General features: G+C 52.1%; 1 protein-coding gene across 6 annotated transcripts in view; it reads left to right on the top strand.

The window, feature by feature from the left end:
* CABIN1 (calcineurin binding protein 1) overlaps positions 1-22,693 on the top strand; it is a 152,712-nt gene that overhangs the window by 85,571 nt on the left and 44,448 nt on the right. For all 6 annotated transcript variants that reach the window (XM_025982684.2, XM_025982682.2, XM_072723349.1 and 3 more), the window contains exons 28-29: positions 4,533-4,864; positions 20,286-20,399. In XM_025982684.2, the coding sequence (XP_025838469.1) occupies positions 4,533-4,864; positions 20,286-20,399 (446 nt within the window). The remainder of the gene's footprint in view (positions 1-4,532; positions 4,865-20,285; positions 20,400-22,693) is intronic.

The following is a 22,693-nucleotide window of genomic DNA, read 5'->3' as shown; positions in this document are numbered from 1 at the left end:
ATATTTTTTTTTCTTGCTACATAGTTATTAAAAAAGTCTTTGAATCCTAAATGTCACCAATGTGTTTTCTTTTTAAAAGTCTGAATCACATTAGGCCTTTAGGAAAAAGTGCCCCCCTTTTTGGGGCAGGGGGCCCTGATCTAACTCTGGGGCATGCCCAGATCTCCTGGGGCCTTCAAGGCCCCCCTTTGTGGAAGACAGTGGGCAGGGACTCCTGGGTAGCTCAGTGGTTGAGTGTCTGCCTTTGGCTCAGGGTGTGATCCCAGTTCGGGGATTGAGTCCCATATTGGGCTCCCTGTGAGGAGCCTGCTTCTCCCTCTGCCTATGTCTCTGCCTCTCTCTGTGTCTCTCATGAATAAATAAATAAAATCTAAAAATAATAATAATTAATTAATTAATTAATTAAAGGCTTCTTCTTTAAAAAAAAAGAAAGAAAGAAACCAGTGGGCAGAGCCCCACACCCAGCTCGCAGGAGAGCACTGGCAGGCTGTGTGTCCACGGTACCACTCAGGCTGTGGCTGGATGGCCAGCTAAGGGTTTTGAGAGCTTTCCCACCCTGACCAGGGCTTGCCAAACAATAACAACAACTCAGACCATGCTCAGTGACCCTGTACCAGGCACTGTTTGAACTCCTTTTGTCTTCCTAACTACCCTAGGAAACAGCCCTGTGTCTCTTACCGCATTATAGATGAGGAACCTAAGATTCAGAGAGGGTCAGGAATTTGCCTGGGGTTAGTCTGCACCCTTAATCTCTGCCCCATGCTCCCTCTCTAAGTGGGCTAGAAGGAGCAGCTGGGGTTGGTGAAGACCTCCCCTAGGATGTGTCCACACAAGCTCTCCCACACAGGGAGAGTTGAAGCTCAGGGACTCATGTGTAGATGTGGCCAGAGCCCTTCATGCTGGGAATGGCCTGTCCCAACTCTCTGCTCCTCGCCAGCCTCCCATAGCTGGCCTTAGCAGCTGGTGAGGCTGCATGCCATGTAGGTTGGCAAAGGTGCCCTTATTAGGGTCAGGGAAGGTGAGGCTAGTGCCGCACTTTCAAAACGAAGTTGGGTTTTGAGATAGCATAAACTGGGTATCTACAACTGACATAAACATACTGTAGGAAGTTTGGAAGGGGAAGGAAAAAGTAACCTATAGTCCCAATGCTCTAATACAGCAATTTTTGTTCATGTCCAGTCTTACAAATAAGATTATTTTAGCTATTGGACAGGTAAGGCCTGTCATCTCTGCTCCGTGGCCTATCAAGCAGTAGACTGTTGTGGGTATTGTTGTGTCATCATGGGCCTCTCTTTACCGTGCTTGGGGAAGTGGGGGATGTAGGCTGGGGTGCTGAGCTAAGAGAGTGTCAGCTGTGGTCTGCCCCAAGCTGGGCTTTCCAGACACATGAGGGGCATCCCACCCCTTCCCTCCTTCCATTCAGAGTCAGTGGTTTAAGCAGACATTGTGGGGGCTTGCCACTGGTAAAGAAAATTTGAGTAGAACCAGAGTCACTCCAGTAGCTGGTGGACTTGAAGGGAAGCATCCTGCTTCTGTGGATGCATCTCTTCATTCTAAGCCCAGCTTTTCCTTGTAACTACAGTGAAGTTGGTGAGCTTCCTGTCAGGAGAGTAGGTGTAGCAGAGCATGTGTTCTGAGCCCTCGCTAGGCAGACTGCATAGCGAGTAGTGTGCTCCTCCAGGCCTGGCTCTGGTCAGTGGCAGTCTCTGACACATGCTCCTCTAGGTTCCCAGTGGGCAGGAACCCTGGCTACTGGCACTCTGGCAGCTTTCGGCTCCCTGCAAAAAGCCAGGATATGGTTCTGGGCCAGGGCTGGGTGTGTGCCCCTAAGTGTGCTTCACAACCCAGCCCTTTTCAGGTGCACCTTCTTGGGTGGCCCTGTCACCAGTGTGCTGCTTCTGTCACAGTCAGTGTCATAGGGATCACTCACAAATTTCATGGGCATTGTTGAGCAATGAAATCCAAGTCTGTGCCAGGCCCTGGGTGCCAAAGGGAAGCAAGAATGGCTCTGGGAGCCACGCCCTGCCTGACATCCAGGTGCCCTCCCTCCTATGGTGTCCAATGGGCACTGGCTCCTGAGAACTCCCCTCCCCTCTTTACTTCTCCATTGTGGTTTGTGACAAGGTGCTTCCAGGAAGAAGGTTTTTCCACAGGTGGCTGTTAGAGCTAGTTTAAGCTCACCTTCTTAAGGGTCAGAATAATAAAAAAAAAATGTATAGCGTGAATGTAGTAACAGTAAAGGCTTATTTTTTAAATAGAGGAAAAGCTGCCCAAATTTCACCACCTAAATACAAGGTGCTCTGTTATATCACTCCAAGGGCAGCAGAGTTTGTCAATAGCCTATGTGGTCTAGACCGTGGCCACGGGTGCCTGGCCTGGGCCCAGGCCCTCCCTGCCACCTGGGCCCAGGGCACGATGTGGGCTGGGGATGCTGATGCAGCTACCAGACAGAGACTGCCATCCCATGGTACACCTGCCCCTTTTTGATCAAGTAGATGACCCTCCTGAGCACCTCACATAAGCCAGTTCTCATTGCCAGCAGCAAGCAACAGGGTGGTGAGAGCATTTGCTTCGCTTGCTTTTCATCTGTAGGAGGAAGTCTTCTCACTTTCACACTGCCAGGGTTAGGATTGGGCCTCCTGGCTGGAAAGTGCTGTGTGGGCTTGTTGACGCTTCTGACCCCCTTCCTTCCACTGATGTGACCTGTGAGGCTCATTCAGCCATGATAGTGGATGCTGTGGGTGAAGCGTGTTGCCCATGTCTCCTGGGCCTTTTCAGTAGGCTTTTCACTCATTCTGGCATCACTGTTTCTCTCTCTCTCTCTCTCTCTCTCTTTCTGTGTGTGTGTGTTTGTGTGTGTGTGTCTTCAGACACATCTGAGCTCTCTTTGGATTAATTCTTGATACTCTGCTTACTTTCCATAAGAAACACGTTCCCGTGTTATCTTTGTATGTGAGCACACACTTAGCCTGAAGCACTGGGAGGCCTGCATCTGCATCCTGTTTCCCTGCCTCTCGTGTGCCTAGCACAGCACTGGGCCCAGAGTTGTCCAGGATGTATTTGTTGAGTCACGTTTGAAATGTGTCTCTTGAACCAAACACTAGAAATCAGGTACATTTGTGAGTGAGGCGTTAGTGACCCTTGTAAGACACCAGCCCTGAGCAGACTCCTGGTTGCTGTCACTGAGCTCTGAGTAGATGCCTGTGCTCTCCTTTCAGGGGAGCATGGTGTCAAGATCAGATGTGACCTGTTTTTCAGTCATTCAGTCAGCTTCAACCTAGACAGTGTGAGGCTCTGGGCAATGGTGTGGGTGGGGGGGAGGCATCTTTGCATAAGTGCAGTGGGATGGGTGATATCAGAGACGTGGGCACACAAGACTCTCTGCAAACCCCACCTTGGGGCCAGGGAGGCCTGCAGGAGGAGGTAACACTGAGGCGACACTGAGTGGAGTCCTGAAGAATGAGAGTGAGTGGGGGAGGCAAGGGAGAGAGTGCAGACTGTGTCCAGAAGGAGCAGCAATGAAGAGGTAGGAATGAAGAATGAGGTGTTCCCAATGGTTGGTCTCAAGGTGTGAGGCCAGGAGGGGAGCTAGGAGGAATGGCAGGACCAGTGGGAGATGGCCTCGAGTGCTGTGCTGAGCAGCTTGGCTCTGTCTTGCTCAGATTCTTTCCTTGGCTGGAAGAGCTTAATGTGCACTTGATGCCTGCATGATTTTGCTGAGGAACTTGAGACTTTAGTCCTCAGCCCCTCTGCCCTGCTGCAGCAGGCTCCAGCCTTCTCCCAGCTGCCACTGCAGTTGGGAAAGGGTCGTTAGGGTGGGGGCAGGAAGGGGCTCAGCTCACCGTGGCAGACAGGCTTCAGAGTTGGTGCTGGGCTGCTTCTCTGGCCTCCTCCATGCAGGCCTTGCCAAACTCCTGGGTGCCCAAGAGGCTACCTTACCCTTGAGGCTTCCCTCCACCCTCTTCCTTCCATCCCTCCTTCCTGGTCCAGTCATCTTCTGTAGCCCCTGCAACCCAGCTTGGGCTCTCCTATGTGTGAGCTCTTGGTTCATGCACAGTGGCAGCAGCAGCCTTGGAGAAGGATGTCAGGTAGGCTACGGGCTGAGGTGCTAAGTGGTAGATCAGGAGCAGTCCTTTGTGTCCTTTCCTGGCTGTTTTATTCCATGGTGGCAGTGGCCATACCCTCCCTCTGTGGATTGCCTCCCCGTGCACCTGCACAGGCCTGGGAGGCAGGACAATCTTATGCTGCCATCCAGAGGGGGCCCCAGAGCCCTGCTCGCAACCCCCACTATCTGCAGCCTCGTGGCCCCTCTGCTGTGTGCCAGCTGGGACATCCTGTTTCACAGGGGAGGAGACTGAGAGGTGGTAGAGGCCTCAGCCAGCAGGGGCATGCCTCCTGCTGCTGGGTCTGTTGAGCTCAGCACCTGTCTACCAAGGTCACAGACCTAGCTATGCCTGTCACCTCACTAAGACACCTCTTTTGCCGGTGGTAGACCACTACTGAGGTGACTTTCTTTTTCTTTTCACTCATAGGAAAAACTGAGGAGTCCTTGGAGAGCACAGAAGGCTTCCGGGTCACAGAGCAAGGCAGCCAGAAGTCTGCTGCAGACCCCCCAACCTCTGTGTGCATTGCTGTCAAAACCCCAGCATCTGCACCTGCCCTGTGGGATGGGAGGAAGAGAGCTGATCCCCCCGCGGAGCCAGCAGCCTTTCCCCAGGGGCTGCCAGCCGGGGCAGAGGAGCAGCGCCAGTTCCTTACGGAGCAGTGCATCGCCTCCTTCCGCCTGTGCCTCAGCCGCTTCCCCCAGCACTATAAGAGCCTCTACCGACTGGCCTTCCTCTACACCTACAGCAAGACCCACCGGGTGAGTGAGCTGCCAGCCCACACGGGGCAGGAGAGAGGAGTGATCTTCTTCCCAGGGCCCAGGAGTGTCTGAGTGCTGGTGGACAGAATAAACCCAGCTGGCAATTGCTCAGGGTCTTGGGTAGTGGTGCATGGAAGGGATAGGGTAGGAGAGGTGTGGCGGGGGGGTAGGTTCGTAAAAGTGTGGTCCAGCTTTCCAGGTGAGAGTTGATGGGGACCATGGATCAGAGCAAGGGATCAAGGGAGGAGCTGGTATGGGGGCTGCTCCTGAAGCAGGATCTGAGGCTCAGGTACTGGCCGTGGGCTGAAGGATGAGGACCTACTCTCTCAACAGCTCTTGTCTGTGAGGGCTGGTGGAGTGATTCTTACTCCACTGACTGGCTCCCTCCCTGCCACTGTTTACCTGTCCATAGTATGGCTTTGCAGACACATCCCCCAAATGCCTTATAGAGGCGCCCCCCCCCCCCCGACTCCTCTGTCCCAGGGCCTTGCTACAGGCTCAGTCCCCTCCAGACACATCTTGCAGAGAGGCCTTCTCACCATCATCCTGCCCCTGGGCTTGCCCCTCCGTGCAGCTGCCATCTTCACAGCCTCTGTTACATGGGGGTTGGGTGCTGACAGCCTCCTCCAGCTCTTTTTGGAAAGCAGATGATATAGCGATTCTTAACAGCTGTGCCCCAGGCTTAAGAGCTCTCAGGGGCTTCCCAGCCGGACTGCTTCTACTGGCATGTCGCATCTGTGCAGGGAGTGTGGCATGTGTGCTCTTCTACTCCCTCCTCACTCACCTGGGGGCACTGGAGAAAGTGCTCCTGGTCATGGCGCCTGTCCCCATGGAGCTACATTCTAAGCTACGTGCAAACAAGCAAATTAAGCTAATCCCATTTTGACACATGCTACAAAGAAGATAATGGGGTACACACAGGAGTAGGTAGGGGTGCTGCTGCAGCACCATGAAGGCACCCATTAAGCTGAGACCTGTAGGGTGGCCTTGGGCAGAATGGGAGTCAGCGGGCAGGTTGGACGACAGGGAGAGAGCCCAGATCAGGCAAATTGCCTGAGCATGTGGCAGTGCTGGGTAAGCCAAACTGGTGTGGGCCAAGGCCAGAGACGGGCAGGGTGGTGGGGTTACCCAGGGGCAGCCTTTGGAGTCTGGCTGTGGTCTCTGGTTTTGTCTGGCTCAGAAACTTTTTTCTCCCAGAGACCTCCCACTGGCCCCTTGCCCCTCCTCACCAGCCTCTGTGGGACCTCTGAAAAACCAGGAAGGGCAGTTGGCTGGAGAGATGGAGCCTGGCTTGGTGCTGGTTACATGGCTGGAAGTTGTTACTTGACAAAATTCTGTTTGGGGATTAGGCACAGGTAGGTGCCCTGTCACAGTTGTGATTGCCCAGCACATTCATGGGGCTTGGTTGATTTCTGTTGGAGCAGAACAGAGGAAGCTGGTGTCAGCAGGCCTCGAGAAGGAGGGGTCTGGTTCTGGGCTTTGTCTCTGCTTCAGGGCATCTGGCTCCTCTGGCTGCCACTGAACTGCCTGAGCCTGGTTCCCTCACTGCTCAGTTTTGCAGTGGACCTTACCTCTGGTGCCCTGGGCCTTCTGGACCCAGGAAGACCTGGGTTTTTAGAAAACTCCCCTCTGCAGCAGTCTCTGGGGACTCAGCCAACATTGCGCCTGCCCCTGACCCCTGCGCTGCTTTGGGAACTTTTCTTTTTCCCTCTTTTGAGAGCAGTGTAGCCCAGTGCAGGAGCTTCCGTGAGTATTGGTTGAAAGGGAACATCCATCATCTGGATCTCCTCTCCCTACTTGGGCATCCCCCTTTTCTCATGCCCCACAAAGCAGCTGTGCAGCCCCTTCCAGCTGTGGTCAGCTCTTAGTAGGACTTGGAGCTTCCTGTGCTGAGCTCAAAACCTTCCTCACACTGTGGCAGGTCGTCTTCTCCAGAAGCAGATGCCGCGGCAGAACTTGGGGTACAAGATGCCTACTAGGGATCAGTCTCTGTGGAAAGGAGGTGAAGATGTGAGATTGGATGGAGGGAGAGTTGAGTTGCAATGCAGGCCCCCAGAGCCCCAAGCCCCCAGCCCCGGCTTCATTAAATGGCCTTAATCTGAGCTCAAAGGAGCTGATGCATATAAAGGGTCCCACCTGGTGTGAAGCTTAGCCTGCCGTTTTCACAACCTGTCCCCTTGCTGGATGAGTTTTTTAAAAGTGGGAAATAGTATCTCTGTCAAAACTAAAAATTAGAAGATATCCACAGTTCTGGCACCCTAAAAAGCTATTTTGTGTGTGTATTTGTTCTCAGCTCTCGTGCACACACGCTATTGACTGTCACTTCTGAGGTTCTAGATGGGGTCTTGTTCTCTCTCTATTGCACATCTGATATCTGGCTCAGGGCCACACACTGGGGGGTGACAGCCTGGCATCAGCTCAGGTAGCTAACATCACCCTGGCCCAGTTGCTCCACTGCTCCCCCCCCCCCCCATTAGGTCATCCATGCTCAGTTTGCTGTTTTGGTATTTCTGTGACTGTCCCCAGGTCTTATTGTTCACCCTCTAATAGTCTGAGGAGTGGGTGCCCCCCAGCTGATCCAGCCTTCCCTGGTCATGGGGACAGAGGCTGCCTTGGCTTCCTTCCTGGAAAACCTTCCCACAGCCATCACACTGTTTCTGCTGGCTTTTCTGTTAGCTGCATTCCCAGGTTGGGTTCCTTGGCTTTCTGAAATGGAATGCTGGTCTTGATTGTGAGAGAGACCCCTCCTCTCTTACATGACAGTTGTGTGTAGATGCCAGATATGTCTCAGGAGTTCTCCAGGCTGCCACACCCTAAGCCTTGATGCACCCCGGGTGGCTCCACTGGCTCTTTTGCTTACTTGACTTAGAGACCTTTGCTGAGCAGCAGGTGTCACCCCAGCTTGAATGGCATGTTGTTGGCACCTCACTGCACTGAGAGCTTGAATCAAGGCCATCCCTGTCTGGGGCATGCTGTTGTTTTGGGGGCTGGGTGTGGTTCTACCCAGGCCCTGGGTTTCAGGGGGATCAGGGTATAGATCTACGGGACATGACCAGTGCTTTCAGTGACTAATGTAGAACCATTAGCTGATAAGCAGCGACTGCTTTCCAAACACAGCTGTTTGGTAACAGATACTTCCCACTGTGTATATTTAACAGCAGCACATTTCTTCATGAAATCCGCCTGTGGGCTTGGCAGTGGCATTTTCCTGTTGCCATCTCATGGCTCAGTGGCCAACTGGTTGAAACATCCATCATCCCTGCCTTCAGAGAGGCCCCAGGGGCTCTGCAGGTTGACTCCAGATCCTTTGGGTCTTTTAAGCAGCCTCCAGCTGAAGCTCTGTTCTGTTCAGAGGCCTCCCCACCCCAGGCCTCTACAGAGAAACTATCCTCAGGACACAGGGAATCACTTGCTTTAGCTGTTGGCAGCAGGATTTCTGGAGGAGGGAGAGGAAATGTGGGCTCTGAATGTGGGTTCATCTAGGTTCACATACCAGCTCTGGAGTGGGGAGGATTCTTCCCTTGTACTCGCACAGGATTATTGTGACAATGAGCTGAGGGGTTGGGGCCCTTCCCATTGGGCCTCTCATCAGGACCCCAGAGCCCATTTCCTCAGCATCTTCCATGGCTCCTAGCCCCCTCTATTAGGCCTTCTGAGAGCTTGATCATTCCCTGAGGGACCTTTGATGCCTGCCTAAGGCCGCCCTCCTGCCCAAGCTGGCTTTGCTGTGCATAGGCTGACCCCCTGGGCCTCCCAAGGCAGGCCTCCTGCTAGCCTACACCAAGGGCCAGGGCACCTGAGGAAGCAGAGCTCCCTAATGCTCTCCGCACCTTAGGGAAGATCACACATGCTGATGGCCATAAGGGCCCTAAGTCTAGCTATTATATCACTTACAGTCTCCAAGATTACAGTCTTCAGCAGGACTTTGAGCCCCAGACTGTCAGCCCGTGCTCAGAAAAACCTGTCTCCTGGAGTCCACATGAGCACCCCAGGAGAGAGACTACATGGCATTGGGAGCTTCCATCGTGAGGCTTCTGAAATTCGCTAATGAGAGCCAGAAAGAAGGCTGAGGGATGGTCGCCCCATCCCAATTCCCCCCACCCACTCCCTGTGGCTCAGCTGGGAAACTGAGCCCCGCGCTTCAGCATCTCTTGCTTTGAGGGGTCTGGGACAGAGTGGGTTTTAAGATGGTTCCTAGAGCCAAACAGGCTTGAAAAAGAACAAACTTGGAGAACTCATACTTCCCAATTTCAAAATTTACTGCAAATATACAGTAATCAAAACTGTGGAATATTATTCAGCCTTAAAAGGAAGGAAATTCTGGCATGTTATAACGTGGATGAACCTTGAGGACACTATGCTCTCAGTGAAATAAGCCAGACACAAAAAAATCAAACACTCCATGACTCCACTTTAGATGAGGCATCTAAAGTAGTCAAAATCAGAGAGACAGAAAGTGGAATGGTGGTTGCCAGGGGCTGGGGGAAAGAATGGGGAGTTATTTAATCAGTACAGAATTTCAGTTTTTATAATAAAAAAGTTCTAGTTGTACAACCATGTGAATATACTTAACACTACTGAACTATACAATTAAAAATGGGTAAGATGGTAAATTTTATGTGTTTTGAACCACAACTGAAAATAAACAGTGTAGGGGATCCCTGGGTGGCTCAGCGGTTTCGCGCCTGCCTTTGGCCCAGGGCGCGATCCTGCAGTCCCGGGATCAAGTCCCGCATTGGGCTCCTGACATGGAGCCTGCTTCTCCTTCCTCCTGTGTCTCTGCCTCTCTCTCTCTCTGTATATCATAAATAAATAAAAATAAGTTTAAAAAAAAAAAGAAAATAAACAGTGTAGTATTAGCCTAGGAATAGCTGTATGGATAATGGAATAGAACTGGAAGCCCAGAAACAAAGGCATACATCTATATGGTCAGCTGATTTTTTTTTAAGATTTTATTTTTATTTATTCATGAGAGATAGAGAGAGAGAGAGAGAGAGAGAGGCAGAGGCCAGAGACACAGGCAGAGGGAGAAGCAGGCTCCATGCAGGGAGCCTGACATGGGACTCGATCCTGGGTCTCCAGGATCAGGTTCTGGGCTGAAGGTGGCGCTAAACCGCTGAGCCACCCGGGCTGCCCTGGTCAGCTGATTTTTGACAGGGGTGCCAAGATACTTCAGTGGAGGAAAGGACAGTCTTTTTAACAGATGGTGCTGGGATAGTACAAAAGAATGCAGTTGGACCCCTGCTTCATACCACCTACAAAAATGAACTCAAAATGTCTCAGAGAGTTCAACTTCAGAGCTAAAACCTGTGAAACTCTTAGAAGAAAACAGATGTCACTCTTAATGACCTTGGACTACTAGGCAGTGGTTCCTCAGCTATGACTCCCAAAAGCACAGGTGATAAATAATAAATAAATAATATAAATAGGGCACCATCAAAATTAAAAAACTCATGCTTCAGAAGACATTATTGAAATGAAAAAATGGTCCACAGAAAGGGAGAAATATTTACAATTGCAGGCAGGCACATCTCATTTTACTGCATTTCATTTGATTGTACCTTGCAGATACTGTCTTTTGTTTTATTTATTTATTTATGTTAAGATTTTATTTATTCACGAGAGACACAGAGAGAAAGGCAGAGACATAGGGAGAGGGAGAAGCAGGCTCCCTCTGGGGAGCCTGATGCGGGATTTGATCCCAGGACCCCAGGATCATGCCCTCATCCAAAGGCAGACACTCAACCACTGAGCCACCCAGGCGCCCTGCAATAAAGTATTTTTAAATTAAAAGTATATACATTGTTTTTTAGACATGATGCTATTGCACATTTAATAGACTTAGTATAGCAAAAACATAACTTTTATATGCGCTGGGAAACCAAAAAGTTCATTTGACTCACTTTATTTTGGTATTCACCTTATTGTGGTAGTCTTGAATGCAATCCACAGTATCTCTGAGGTATGCTTATATGTGGTAAGGGGCTTGTATTTAGAATATATTTTTTTAAAAAACCTCTTACGAAAAAAAAAATAAAATAAAATAAAATAAAATAAAATAAAATAAAATAAAAAACCTCTTACGGGATCCTTGGGTGGCTCAGCGGTTTGGCGCCTGCCTTTGGCCCAGGGCACGATCCTGGGGTCCCGGGATCGAGTCCCGCATTGGGCTCCTGACGTGGAGCCTGCTTCTCCTTCCTCCTATGTCTCTGCCTCTCTCTCTCTCTCTCTCTATCATAAATAAGTAAATAAATAATCTTAAAAAAATAAAAAATAAAAAAATCTCTTACAACTCAATAATTAAAAGACAACTCAATGTAAAAGTGGGCAAAGGATCTGAATAGAAATTTTTCCAAAGAAGATATACAAAAGGTCAATAAGCACAGGAAAAGGTGCTTAACACCATTTTCCATTGGGAAAATGTGAGTTCAAATCACACTGAGATACCACTTCATACCTCCTACTATGGCTAGAATAAAAGATTTCGGCCTCTCCTCCTGGGGGTCGGGGGTGCATGAGCAGCCACTGCCTTACTGACAGTTCTGCTAGGGCAAGGGAGTTGGGCACCGGGGCTATGTGCCCCCTGCTTAGAGACCAGGGTTTGTGAACACTGGTGGTACTTTCCAGAGCTAGTTTCCTCTGGGGAGCCTCTTGTTTAGAGTACTGCCTCTCCTAAACTTACTTTGTTTTGTGCTCACTGCTGGGTCTCAACTTGGGAAATGTTCTTCACATTCTTTGCTTCCCATTCTTGGGGTATGGTCCTCCTGGGTTACTCAGTGTCTTAAGAGAAAGGTCAAGAAACAGACTCCAGTTCTGCACTGAGACTACTTGGCCTGTGCCAGCTCCTCAGTGTTGTTTCACCCAGCATGCTGCCCAGCAGGGGGAGCAGGAAACTGAGGCTGTGAGGGGACAGCAGCTTGTCTTGAAGCCCTTGGGGAGGAGGTGGCCAGGCCTGGGCCTCCTGAGGCTCAGATGTTTTCCTCTGTCTCTGCTCTCGAGGTGGGGGGGACCAAGGCCTTTGGCCCAGGCCCTTCACCTGGCCAGCTAGATGGATGCCCAGCTTCTTGATAAAGCCACACGGCTGCTGATTGGCTACATTGGACTAGAGTGAGGAAATGTTTACTGAAAGTACTTGTGTGAGAGGCTGGAGGTTTAGCAGAAGCAAGGCTGGCATACCAGCTCCTGTGGGTGCAGTGGCCACTTAGTAATTGGGCTGCTGTTGGTCAGTGTGGCAGGAGGTAGGCAGTGAGCCAGGGGTGAATGGCATCCCAAGTGAGGAAGGAGAGGAGAGGAGAAGGGCCTGTTCTTTGGGAGAGGCCACCTTCCTGGGGCTTGGAGTACGGCCAGCTTCTGGCCCATGGGCTGGGGCTCTGCTCATCTGGCTTTAGTACTGCCTACATCAAGGCTTGGCCTTTATTCAACCTACACTTCACCAAAAGGTTTTCCTCCCACCCTCCAGGGCAAGTGTGAGCCTTGCTGGCTCTGCTGTGGGATGAAGCCCAGCTTTTGTTGTGTGGCTTTTCCCCGTCTGACCTGGAACAGCTCTCTGATACAGTTAGCATCCAAGTTATCACTGAGAGGTGACACTCAGGTGAGGATTGCTCCGGAGCCTATGGGGCGTGAGATGGAAAAGGGACTATCAGTCTGCTCTGATCATAGGCCTGGCCCTTCCCCAGACCCTGTGATTAGAATCTGTCCCTCTACCACCACTTGTCCTCTTTCCAGTGTGCATGCTGGAACCTGAACCACCCCTCCCAAGTGCCGGCTCCCAGCCCCTCACTCAGGCTCGGCCAGCTAGACAGCTGGCTTCGTTTCAGTCCTATGGATAGATTTCTTAAATAGTCAAGCGGGGATAATGGCACCTTCGTTGTAGGTTGTAGGTTTTACTGTGAGGAAAAGTGAGTTAATAGTGCTTTACCAGCTGGGAAACATGCATACTGATGACGAGAGCAGCCTGTCTTGCAAGCCCCACATGCATGCTGCTCTGATGGGAGCAGAGGCCACTCGCTGTGAACAGTGCTCTAGACCAGCTGCTGGCCTCTGTCCCTGTCCCAGTGTACTCCTGGAGGCAGCTGCACAGCATCATGGCCAAACCCTTTTGCAGTACATCCTCCTAATGGTAGGTGACAAGGCCCTGTCAGTGTGGCATATAGCTGGATAGTGGCCTCGCTGCTCCAGCCCAATCAGACCCACTTCTCTGACCCAGAACCTGTGCGGGATGAGCCCAGGCCCCAGTGTCTGTTTAGAACTTGTTTGATACAGAGCTGCCTCTTGCCAGGTGAGTCCAACAGGGCTGCTGCCACCTGTGATCTCCAGAGAAGCTGCTGAACTTTGACTTCAGAGTCTGCTTATGCTCTGGTGTGAGCTTGAGCAAGGGACGGGCCAGCTGGGCTGTGAGCCCCTGCCCCTTCCTTACCCATTGTGGGTGGTTCCCTACCTGCCTGTGCCATCAGCTCACATCTAGAACCTGCAGAGTCAGGTTAAACGAGAACCCATGAGGATGGGTGGGTGTGACAGAGCCACCCAAGGGTGCAGCCTGGGAGACCCTGCTGCATACACATGAGTGAGTGTCCTAGGAGCAGGTGGTAAGCTGCGCATTCCATGCCAGACGGCAGGACCAGGCATGACGAGGGTGTGCCAGCCACGCAGCAGGGCGTTCCCCTATTCCTTCAATCCCTGCTCTCTTTCTGTATACCCAAAAGGATGCTGTGCCACAGGCTCCCCACGCAGAAGCCCTGGGCTGCTGCTGATCCTCGCAAGCCAGGTTATCAGGCTTTGTTTGCAAAATGAAACTCCAGATTTCTCTCAACTTCAGAATCTCAGTTATACATTTCAAAGTCTGTCTACAACATGGTTTGAAGATTTCGCTGTGCCTTTGGGGGTCAGAGGAGGGGGAACAAATGCCCCCCTAAAGGCCCATTGCCTTCCTTGTTCTATCTTTGGGAGGAGGTGAGCTATGGATCCCAGCAGTTTGAATGGGTTGAGTACTCTACTGGCAGCAGCCATTACAAATTGTACTGCATGTGGAAGAAACTACCACCACCTCCTCATCCCACAGACCATGGTACAGCCGAACCCCTGTGTTAGTGTCATCCTCTACTGCCCACCCTGCCCCCGCCAGCATTGTGCCTATGCATCTCTACGGGTTCATTCATTCAGCAGCTGTCACCTGCATTGATACATGTGAGGCCCTGCCTGAGAGGCTGGCATATACTGGTCTGCGTAGCAGAGCCCCCCCACCCTTGAGTGCACACAGAGGGGAGGGAGAGTAGAAGCATACCTAACGGGGGTTAGTGATGCATCCAGAAGAAAGCTAAAGCTGGTAAGGGTGTGCAGTGGGGGGAGTGTGGTTCTTTAGGTAGGGAGGTCTGGGAAGGCCTCTCTTAGCAAAGACCTGAAGCAGGTGAGGGAACTAACCAAGGTGATACCAAGAGAGGCTTCTGGGTGGACAGCATGGGTCACGTATGTGCCTTGAGATAGGAATGGGCCTGGCAGGACTAGAATCAGCCAGGAGCCTGTGTGATTGGCTGGGCAGGGAGGAGAGGGGGAAAAGATACATTCAGAGCTCCTGAGGACCTGGGGAGGCAGGGAGGAGCTGTGGCACATCATTCTAAGTGAGGTTAAAGCTACCACAAGATTGTACATGAACGCCTCGGGCTGCTCTGGAGAGTGAGAGGTTTGCTAGTCAGGCCTTCGATGGCTCCATCCAACCACTTATCCAAAGAGCCTTAATAAAGGGATTTTCAGTGGCCTGGGTGGACATCTGGAACCCACAGGGTAGGTGTGGTGCAGGGTCCTTGGCCAGCCCCAGGGCACCTCTGCATCAGGCTACCTGTCAGAACTTTCAGTCCTTGGTGGCCAACCCTCGGCACCAGAGGGAACTTGGGATAAATGCTCGGTCTCATCTTTGCCCTACTCTCTGCTCTCCTGCTGATGCTTCTTGCTGGTCAAACCCACCTGGCAGGCAGGGGGTACGCCCCAGGCCTGGCTTTTCAGGCCGGTGCAGGGAGGGTAGAGGAGGAGCAGTGGCACACTCTGCCAAGTTCAGGGGCAAGGCCGGGTCCTCCAAGAAGACACGGGCTGTCTCAGCTTGGCAGGGGAGGAGGCTGCATGGGTAGGGGCATTCTCTCAGAGGTGCAGGTGAGGACCTTGGTGCATTTGTAGACAGGTGCTTTCCCATCTGCTATCTCTGGCATTCTCCAGCTGACCCTAAGAGTGGCCTGATGGTCACTACCACCTCCATCCTCCCAAGTGAGCCTCTGAGGCCCCAAGCGGTTATAGGACTCCAAGACTGCCAGCAGTCATTCATTTATTCCTTCAACAAAACTTGAGTGTGTACTGCTGCATGCCCATGTGGATAACTGCCAGGCAAACATGGGGCTTCTGAATCACTGTTTGGAAGAAAGAATAGAGAAAGATCTCTTAAAAGATAGCCTTTGAGAGCAGCCCGGGTGGCTCAGCGGTTTAGCGCCGCCTTCAGCCCAGGGCATGATCCTAGAGACCCGGGATCGAGTCCCACATCGGGCTCCCTGCATGGAGCCTCTGCCTCTCTCTCTCTCTCTCTCTCTCTCATGAATAAATAAAATCTTAAAAAAAAAAAAAAAAAAAAAAGATGGCCTTTGTGCTCCAGCCTGCCCACACATGAGCTCTCAAGCAGTTCCTTTCCCAACAGCTTCCTTGGGTGGGGAGCCCAGGATGAGGGCTCTGCCCCAGCACTCCTGCCTCCAATCCTGGGCCCTCCATCCCCACCATGTACTGCTGGCACCTTCCTGCCTCAGCACCTCAGACTGTCCCGCAAACCCGAACACTGCCCATTCCTTTCACTCCTCCCAAATATTTGTCACAGCCCTTCCATGGACCCCATACTGGTCTAGCCCCATGTGGAGCCACCTCGTGGGTCTGACAGACAAAAGGGGGGCAGACCACAAAGCCGTCATAGTCGGCAGGGAGGCTATTAAGGTAGCCATGAAGCTGTGAGGACAGTATTGAGGGGCAGGTGGGAATGGGGTGAGATGATGCTAGGCCGAGAGACCTGCAGGGCCACGGTGGGGGCAGAGGCAGGAATGGCTGCAGGGCTGCGCATGATGGGAGAGGGGAGGGAAGGAGATGAACTTGCATGTGTGTGAGTGAACGGAGGTGTGGAGCTGGCTTTCAGTCTGAGGGAGCTGAGGCCTTCAAGCGGAGTCAGGAGGGTCCCTCTGCCTTATGCCAGGATAGGAATGTCCAGGCGAAAGGAAGTTGGTGGAGGACATCAAGGTGCTGCGTGCTTCCAGGGATTCTTCTCCCTGTCTCTCATCAGGACTCTGCCCTCCTTCTGCCCCTTGTTAGGGCATTTAGTGCATTCTGCCCTCTGTCAGAGGAGGGTTTGTGCACTAAGCTTCAGGGGCCCATGGATCCCAGGAAGGATTGGTGCTATTAACTGGCAAGTGGCCTGGTTGTGTTTCTCCCATTCCCAGAGGTGACGGTAAGCTGAGGCTCCAGGCCGGTGGCATGGTGACAGGTTGCTCAAGACCTGAGACAGGACTGCCTGAGAGTTGCATATAGATTTGTAAAATTACTTGCCCGCCCTGGGATGGGGGTGCAGATAAGAACCCAAGCCTTGGAGTCCTTCAGGTCTGGGCAGGAATGCAAACCTGGCTTGCTGCTTCCTGGCTTGGGGGATTCAGGACCCCCCCCGCCCCCCGCCGAGACCTCTCTGAGGCTGTTTCCTTGTTGGTAAACTGGTAACAATATAGGGTGAGGAGTGATGTGCTGTGCTTAGTGCAGGTGGTGGTGTGTGTCTCACCTCCCCATATCGTGAAGCTGCAGAGCAGACTGTGCATTACAGGTGCACCATGGTGGGTCAGCTCCCCATACCCCTCCCCTCACCAGCCTGGCACTTGTCAGTTTTCTGGGCAGGTTTCCTTGTCCCTGTCAGCTCCCATCTGGGGCCTCAGATATAAATTAGCTAAGGTCTTCCATGAGCTGTCTGGACGCTTTGTGCCATAGCCATCGATCGGATCTCTCTGGCAGGCCTGGGAGACGGCTGAGGAGCCCTGCTCTCTGCTGGTGTGCGGGGGCCAAGTCTGCAGGAGGCTAATTGACAATCCTGATCGGGTTTGGCAGGCCAGTGCTTTCTGCACTCTTCTCAAGTGGCTGGTTTTTAGGTCTCTAAGAGTGCTGGGACCTCTCCCACAGTCTCCTCCCTCTGTGGTCCTCCACCTTCTGTCTGACTGTTCTTGTGGGAAGGGCTGTCTTGGTGCAGCTGTCATGGGAGAAGCTGCAGGGTTGTGGCAGAAACCAAAGCCCTACAGGGATGTGTGTTCCTGCCCCTCAGCCTTGGGGCCTAGAATCGGACATCTGGCTCAGGAAGCAGAGTCTCCCACTCTCTCTACTCTGGCCATGACACTCTTCTCTCTCACATATCCCCAGTCACACGGAAGGCACATTTTCTTGTTCTTATGAAAGTAATGGTCAATCCTTAAAAAAAAAAAAAAGAAAGAAAGTAATGGCCACCTCGGAGATGCCTCTTTGAGTCTTGTTTTCCTACCCCTCTCAAACTGCTGCTAACTGGATACTTCCCTTAAGTCCCAAAGGAGCCTCAGAGGGGGCTTTCATGCATGCTCTAGGGATACCCCAGTTCAGTGACAGCTGTGTGCCAGTCATAGCTTAGTTGTCATATCCCCTAGGAGCCTTGCTGACCTCCTTAGGCTGTACCATAGGTGGGTGCCTTATCTCCATGGTTGTGGTCAGGTGGGCTCACCTGTCATATTCAAAGTGCATATATCGGTTCTTCTGTCTTGTGTCACTTTCTGTGAAGGTCCCTCCCCTTCATGGATGATTAGACTGGCAGCCTCTCACATCTTGCTTGAGAGAGACTTTGAACCAAATGGCACTGAGACCAAAGGATCGTGGCTAAGTACTGATAGAGGTTGTGAGCATCTCTCCTGGGCTTCTTGAGTGGTTGTCCTGCTTGCTGGAGGTCTGAGACTTTAGCTTCTCTTTGGATCCTGTGTCCCGGGGCCCTGAGGAGCCCTGACCAGCTTGAACAAATCTGAGTTAGATCTCATTCCTTGTAATGAAGCACACCTGACCCACCCTATTTCCCTGCTCTGCACTCAGTTTGTCCATGGCCGACCCTCCCTCCCCTGGTAGAAGCACTGGTCAGGCTTGTAACCAGCCTTAAGAGACTTCTAAATAGACTGGTCTGGGGGGCAGGGTCTCTGAGCCAGACTGCGGGACGCTGCTCTGGACTTCGGAGTGTGAACTGCAAGTTGATCCCTCGTTGCACTGGAGCTCAAAAGTTGAAGGCTGGGATTGAGTAGTTCGCTGTTCTTCCTGTGTATAGGGCAGAGTGGCCCCTGTGCTCCCTGGCTGAGGACCAGGGACTGTTGCTGCCTAGGTAACTCCTCTCCTCTGTTTCTGCCTCACCCATGTAGGGGCAGAGAGGAGGTGCCTTGGCCTTCAGGAAGCCTCATCATTCACCATGAATGACTATGGCATCAGTCCCTGAGGTGCTAGAAAGACTTGAGAGTCCTGGAGAAGTAATGTCTCAGGAGACTGTGGCTGTGGCTGCGCCTCCCTGACAGCCGCTGAGTCTTTGCGAGAGCAGCCCCCACACGGCCTTTGGTATGATTCCTTCTCTGTGCTCGCCTTGCTGTTTTGGTTGGAGTCTGTGAGAGAGGAAGAGTCTCAGTCTGCTTCTGATCTCAGCATGTCAGATGTGTCTGAGCAGGTGTCTGGGCTCAAGGAGGGCTCTGAGCGAAAAAGCAAGCCTCCTGAGTGCAGGTTTAGAGGGGTCAGCTGTGTAGAGGGCTGTGGACAATATGTGCTCTCTTGTCCAGCTGGGGTTTTCCCTGCTGTTGTACATGCTGGGCTGCTCATGGCCCTCCATCCCCTACCCCTACATTAAAGCTGCTTAGACCAGGCTGGGCTGCAGCCCTGCTGGGCAAGGACAGCCCTGACTTTACCGGGCCTCAGCCTTCATCCACTCTCAGAACCGTGTCCCTGTAGGAAATGGCCTTAGAGTCACTGCCAGGCTTAATCATCCAGGCTTCCCCCAGAAGATGATGTTCTCCCTTGGGCTTCCACAGAAGAGCTAGCTTCATCTGCCATGAGTGTGTCATCCAGAAGATGCATGCCTGAAAGTTTACCTGTCTCCATCCCAGAGGGACCCTCATTTCTGTGTCCCACCCCTTATAGCTTCAGGGTCCTGCCTGGTGCTGGGTGCAGAGCAGCCCTCAGTTCCAATAGCAGCCCCTTGGGCATGTCCCTCTGTGCAGAAGCTCGGATGCAGGCCAGCAGGGGCCCCCAGCCAGCAAGCCAGGGAGCTGGGGCTTGCACTTTTGTCAGAAGTTGTGACTAGGGAGACTATTTCTTAAGTTCAGCCTGACCAGTAGTAAGTACAGTGGGAGCAGGTGAGACAGGTTTGCAGGCTGAGACGTGAAAAGGCATTAAGCAATTGGGACACGAGGTGATAAAGGCCTAGCACCAAGGGTGAGAGAGACAAGGAAGGGACCTGGATGGGGGTGGAGAAGGAGTACTGATTGGCGGGGGGGGGGGGGGGCAGGATGGGGGAATGAGCGCTGTGGAAAAGAGGAGCTGATGTTGGGCAGTTCAGGTTCCAGTACTAACTCTGCCCCCTGCTGGCTTCTCCCTTCTAAGGCAGCACTGTCCCAGGTGCTGGGTGGTGAGATGGTCCTGGTGTGGGAGCCTCCCTGGGAAAGACCTGAGATGGGAAGGTGGCAGACCAGGCAGCTGGTGGGGAAGGGCTGTTCTCTGAGTCAATGAGAAGGTCCCAGAGAAGGCCAAAGGAGCCAGGTCCACACTTAGCCTCTCAGGCTGCCCCCAGGATCCCCTTGGGCTAGCCGGCTTTTGTTCCCACCCTACCAGGCCCCTGGGCCTGGATTCCAAGAGGCACGGTTGCCCAGGGAGCACTGGCTTGAGCACTGTGGATAGAACCCCCCCCTTCCCTCCCAAGCACTTAGGCCCCTGGCATCCTACAGAGACTAGCTCTTCCAAGCCTAAGGTGGCTGTCTCCCAGCTGCGATGAGTATTGCTAACATCCTGACAAGTCAGGGCTGACCCTTTGGGCCAGTGGGGGTCCTCCTGACAGAAGGCAGGGCGCTAGGTCCACATAGCAGATTTTCAAGGCCAGTCCGGGTGGGGGTCCCTATCTGTGCCCTTCTTGGGCAATCTAAGGCCACACTCTCCTAAGTCAGCCAGTGCTAGGCAGAAAAATCAGTTCCGGAAATGTACCCCACAGCCAGATGATCAAAGCCCGCAGCCAGAGCTCCCTGGAGCTGCGGGATCAGTATCTGCAGGAGCCGCTGCTCATCCCCGCTCTGCCAACGCAGCCAGGAAGGAGGGGACTGCCTCCCTTCCCCGTGGGCGCCGCGAGCTGCCCACACACTCACTTCCAACCTACTTCTTGTTTCCCCAGAACCTCCAGTGGGCCCGCGACGTGTTGCTAGGCAGCGGTATCCCGTGGCAACAACTGCAGCACATGCCGGCACAGGGGCTCTTCTGCGAGAGGAACAAGACCAATTTCTTCAACGTGAGTACTTTGCCTTGTTGATTTCCGAGGCTGCTTGCTGCACTGCTTTGCGCCGGAGGCGCGTGTGAATGGCCCCCTGGGCGGGCGTTCCCAGGACCACGGCTTTGCGGCATCCTCAGAGGGCGGGCAGGGTGGCGCAGTCGAGAGTACGCCAGACTCGGGGAGTGGGGCTGTGCCTGCTGAGCGACTTCTGGCAAGTCGCTGCCCCCTTCTGGCACTGGTTTGCCCCTCTGTGGGGAGAGGCATGGATGAGCTCAGTGTGTTCTCTGGAGCCCCAGATATTCTAGGGCCGCAGCAAGCAGTAGTGAAGGGGCTCTAGGCCCATGGTCTGCTTCTCCTGGAGCAGCTCCAGGTGCCCCATGTGGTCTTGAGCACCTAGGAAATTCTGACCAAAGGCAGGTCTACTGCTTCAAAAACAAGTTTGGCTTGAAAGCCAGTGCGAGGCTCTCAGTACCCTTCCAGCCTTGACATTCTGTGTAGGGTAGAGACCCACCCGTTGGCCAGGACATGGCCTGTTACCAAGTCTGTCTGCTTTCTATCCTGGGGCCCCCTAAAACCCACATCTACCCTTCCTGGCCACCCCACCCAGGCCCAGCCCTCCCTCATTTGCTCTGTCCTACACAGAGACAGCTGGTCCTTCGCTCTGCTCCAGCAGCAAGTCCTCATCCACCCCTCCCAGCACAGCCAGCTCCCAGCTGGGTAGCTTTGGCAAGTTACCCAGACCCTCTGAGCTTTGGTTTCTTCTCTGTTCTCCCTGATTCCTGGTTACATGTAAGGAAACTGAAGGGTAGAGTGGGTCTGCACAGAAGCTGAGGAGAGCAGGTATTGGGTCTGGAGGGGTGTGTCAAAGGCTGGTTCTCAAGGCATATGGCAATGGGGGCCTCCCCACTGAGAGCCAGCTAGGCAGTGAGGTGTCTGGGTCTGTGGCTCTTCTCTTGTCCCAGGCTATATGACCTTCTAGTGGCCAGGCACGGGCCACGGAGCCTAGGAGCTCTGCATCTGCCAGCCCTCTTTCCCTGTGGATATTTTATAGACAATCAGTAGATGTAATCCGTAATCAATCTACACAGTACCGAGGGTTTGTAGAAAAAGAGAAGTTCCCTCCTCTCCAGATGCCTAGGCCACAGCTACCATCCCATGGCCACCACTGTCCTCATCCTGTGTATATCCTTCCAGAAGGTGTCTGCCTATTTATAATCCAGGGCACAGAAATGTACACAAAGGACAAGTACATGTGCTTCTGACTTGTTTTTTTTTTTTACTTAAAAATATATCTTGGTATCTAGGAACTGGTTCATTGTTTTTGATAGCTATATAGTATTCCTAACATATGGATATGTCACAGTTTACCTACCCATCCCCTGCTGATGGGCATTTAGGTGGTTTCTAGTCTTGTTATTTCTGTTTCATATATATATACCTTTGCTATGTGGGAACCCATTCATAGGATAAATTTCTAGAAACAATTTCCTAGTCAAAGGATTTGTGGTGCCTTTCAAGTTTTAGAGGATAGTATCCTCCAAAGATCCAGCCCACATTCCCAAACTTAGATTCATTTTTTTCAGACCTCTTCTATACTTTATATTATTTAACTGTTTCATATATGCTCTTCAGTAGGTGAGAAATGCTATAGTGTTCCATTTATTTTTAGTGGGATTGCCCATGATATGACGTTAGTAGTTTTTATTTCTTCTTCAATGTCATTTCAACTCATGTTAATTTTCTTATTAGATTATTGGTCTTTGGGGATCCCTGGGTGGCACAGCGGTTTGGCGCCTGCCTTTGGCCCAGGGCGCGATCCTGGAGGCCCGGGATCGAATCCCGCATCGGGCTCCCGGTGCGTGGAGCCTGCTTCTCCCTCTGCCTATGTCTCTGCCTCTCTCTCTCTGTGACTATCATAAATTAATTAATTAATTAATTAATTAAAAAAATATATTAAAAAAAAAAAGATTATTGGTCTTTTTCATATTGATTTATAAGAACTTTTTATATATTAATGAAATGGGCTTTTTGTCAATGTTGTGCAAACCTTTTTTCTGCAGTTGCTAAATTGAAGTTAGAGCCAGGCAGCTAGCTAGTTTCCCTGAGCTCCGTTATAAAATGAGCTACTGTTATTACCTGCCTTGAAGAGTAATTATAGAGATCAAGTTATATAATGGGGTAATGACCCTAATTCAGGCTCTGGCACATGGTAGATGCTCAAGAAAATAGTTGTTGAGTATTTGCCCTCAGAAACTATGCAGTAATGTTGGAAGGAGAGAGCTAGCCTCCCTCTCTTACTCATGGGTGGAGTG

The sequence above is a fragment of the Vulpes vulpes genome, chromosome 10, assembly GCF_048418805.1.
Source record: "Vulpes vulpes isolate BD-2025 chromosome 10, VulVul3, whole genome shotgun sequence".
In the NCBI taxonomy this organism is placed as follows: domain Eukaryota; kingdom Metazoa; phylum Chordata; class Mammalia; order Carnivora; family Canidae; genus Vulpes; species Vulpes vulpes.
Note: the sequence above shows the minus strand (reverse complement) of the source record. Positions and strands in the feature narration are given on the sequence as shown.